Source organism: Amblyomma maculatum, chromosome 2, assembly GCF_055883805.1.
Source record: "Amblyomma maculatum isolate TAMU_Amacu chromosome 2, ASM5588380v1, whole genome shotgun sequence".
In the NCBI taxonomy this organism is placed as follows: domain Eukaryota; kingdom Metazoa; phylum Arthropoda; class Arachnida; order Ixodida; family Ixodidae; genus Amblyomma; species Amblyomma maculatum.
In genome coordinates, this window is record NC_139345.1 from 34,237,172 (window position 1) to 34,239,423 (window position 2,252).

At 43.8% G+C, this 2,252-nt stretch overlaps 1 protein-coding gene across 1 annotated transcript; it reads right to left on the reverse strand.

Annotated features, from left to right (window-relative positions):
* Positions 1–209: 209 nt before the first annotated feature.
* LOC146198323 (uncharacterized) lies at positions 210–1,995 on the reverse strand. The gene is made up of 2 exons (XM_084592583.1): positions 1,868–1,995; positions 210–929 (listed from the first exon to the last, which is right to left on the reverse strand). The coding sequence occupies exons 1-2, from the start codon at positions 1,978–1,980 to the stop codon at positions 332–334; spliced, it is 711 nt and encodes a 236-aa protein (XP_084448709.1). The 5' UTR covers positions 1,981–1,995; the 3' UTR covers positions 210–331.
* Between the last annotated feature and the right edge of the window lie 257 nt (positions 1,996–2,252).

Genomic DNA, 2,252 nt, shown 5'->3' on the forward strand with positions numbered 1-2,252 from the left:
GGGGATGGTACTTTGTCTTTTTTTTTTGTTTTGAATTGTTTACTTGGATAATCACAGAAATTAGTAATGTAGTGTTAATGTAATGTAATGTTAGGGGAAAGATAATTAAACTGTTGGCTTCTTTCCTTCACATATATATATATATATATATATAGTTCATGCACATTCAAACGAAATTGATCTGACTTTACGTGCACACAGCTGTAGCGAGTAAACTCCATTTTTATTTCCGGGAGCGGCCACGTAAAAATACTCCTGAGCCGAAAACAAAATTAACGTGGTCTGCCACGTTCTAGAAAAGACTTTTCCACCAGCAATCCATCCAGTTTGACTAGACAGCCAAGCAGTAGCCCTTAGTGTCACAGTCGTAGTCTTGCCCTAAATTCCGAGTTTTCATGCGCCCAGGAAGAGCGGACTGAGAATGTTCCAGGGCGTGCTGGCCGCCTTGAGCTGCGCCGACTCTCTGGAATCTCTTCTTGCCACTGACACTAGGATTACCGTCATGCCCAATGGATGACCGCTCATCGTAGGAGCTGACAGAGGTCGAAGTTAACATGCTCGTCGTAGTCGTTGTTGTCGTGGTGGTGACAGTTGACGAGGACGTCGACTTTCCCTCGCGTCTTTTCGGTGGAAGAGCCGAGGCCGTGGTTGTAGACGTCGTCGAGGCGACGGTCGTCGAAGCCGCGGCCATCCTCGCCGAGCCTGTCTGCGCGGTCACCGACGTGGTCGTACCCATCATGCTTCTTGTCGTAGCCGTGATGCCTCCGTCCGGAGTGGAGCTCGCAGAGCTCGCCGACAACATCGACGAAGTCGTCGTCACTATCACTCTCGGTGCGCCAGGCTGCTCGCCTTCGGCCACAATGTTTGACGAGGATGACGATGATTCCGAGCGAGAACTGAGGCGCGGTTGGCGTTGATCATCGTCTGCCCTGCGCAACCGGTTGGCAGAGTTGTACACTTCCATTGCATCTTCAGACATCTGTTCTTGCCTGGCATGCTTAAAGCATCTGCAGTTACTACAGCAGGGATCAATTGGAGCCAATAACTTCTGTTGGAATGTATGCATATTGATTTCATTTTTGCCAGTGCTAACCACACTCTCGGCTACTTGCACCGCATATTCGCTCAACCACTTTTGCACCTCAAATTGATTTTATATCTAACTCTATAGGAAGGCTAAACGTGAATATGAATCGGGAATATGGGATCCAGCTCAACAAACGTCAATTAACTTCATTGAATCTGTGCAATACAGTTCCGCTCGTTTCATCAGCTACAGCTGTTATGTACAGCTAGCGTCTCCTTAATGAAATAAAATGTTTGATTTCCAGATTTACTTTCCTTTAGAAAAATTTCTGATCTGTCTCTGTTTCATAACATTTTCTTCCATTGTCCGTCGCTAAATAAGCTAACCTTTTCTTTTCTTCAGCCCTCATACGTATCATCTCGCATTGATCACCGGCTCAAGGTCGCCGTACCTTAACGTTCTTTCCAGCTCAGTTTTAATAAAAACCTGCACAATGTGGAACCACTTTCCCCACCCCACTGCCTCAATTGCGGACGCACCATCTTCAGATCTGCGCTTATTGATTACCTTTTGTAATTGCACCACTGTTATTGTTAACAAATTTGCATTTTATGCTTTTGTACATGTTTCTCCTTTTTTTTTTGCATTGTATCCGCCCCTTCTATAACGTCTTTGGGCCCTAGGGTATTGAAATAAATAAATAAATAAATAAATAAATAAATAAATAAATAAATAAATAAATAAATAAATAAATAAATAAATAAATAAATAAATAAATAAATAAATAAATAAATTTGCGATATACCTGTAACTGTTACGTGTACGAAAGTGTCCACTTACTGAGCATGGACTTCAGTTGTCTGAACAGGGTTAGAAGTCCAAGAAATAACGCAGAAAAGGAGCGTCATCGTCCCGCAGAGGGCACCGTCTTGTCGAAGTGTTTTCACTCGCATTGCTGCAGTCACGTGAGATTGCTGCAGGCAAAAACTCAAGTGAATGTCGTCTTTCCCGCAACTCGACAGTAACCAACTCCCGAAAATGCCAGTGGGGGCTCTTCTTGGTAATAGCATAAAAGGAAAGGTCAACGCCGTAGACATCATGGAGTGACGGGAGCACATGAAAACAACCATGTGCTTCCATGCACTTCAGAAAAAGACAAAAGAAAATGACTGAAAAAAAAAATTGGAAAACCGTGCTGCTCGGATTACAACTGCCTAGGTTGGTC

Bases quoted from the DNA above. Each gene is read 5' to 3' on its own strand.
- LOC146198323 (XM_084592583.1), bottom strand. From the start codon at position 1,980: ATGCGAGTGAAAACACTTCGACAAGACGGTGCCCTCTGCGGGACGATG. The intron at 930-1,867 runs GTAAGTGGACAC...CCGGTTGCGCAG, and splicing joins ACAACTGAAGTCCATGCTCA to GGCAGACGATGATCAACGCC.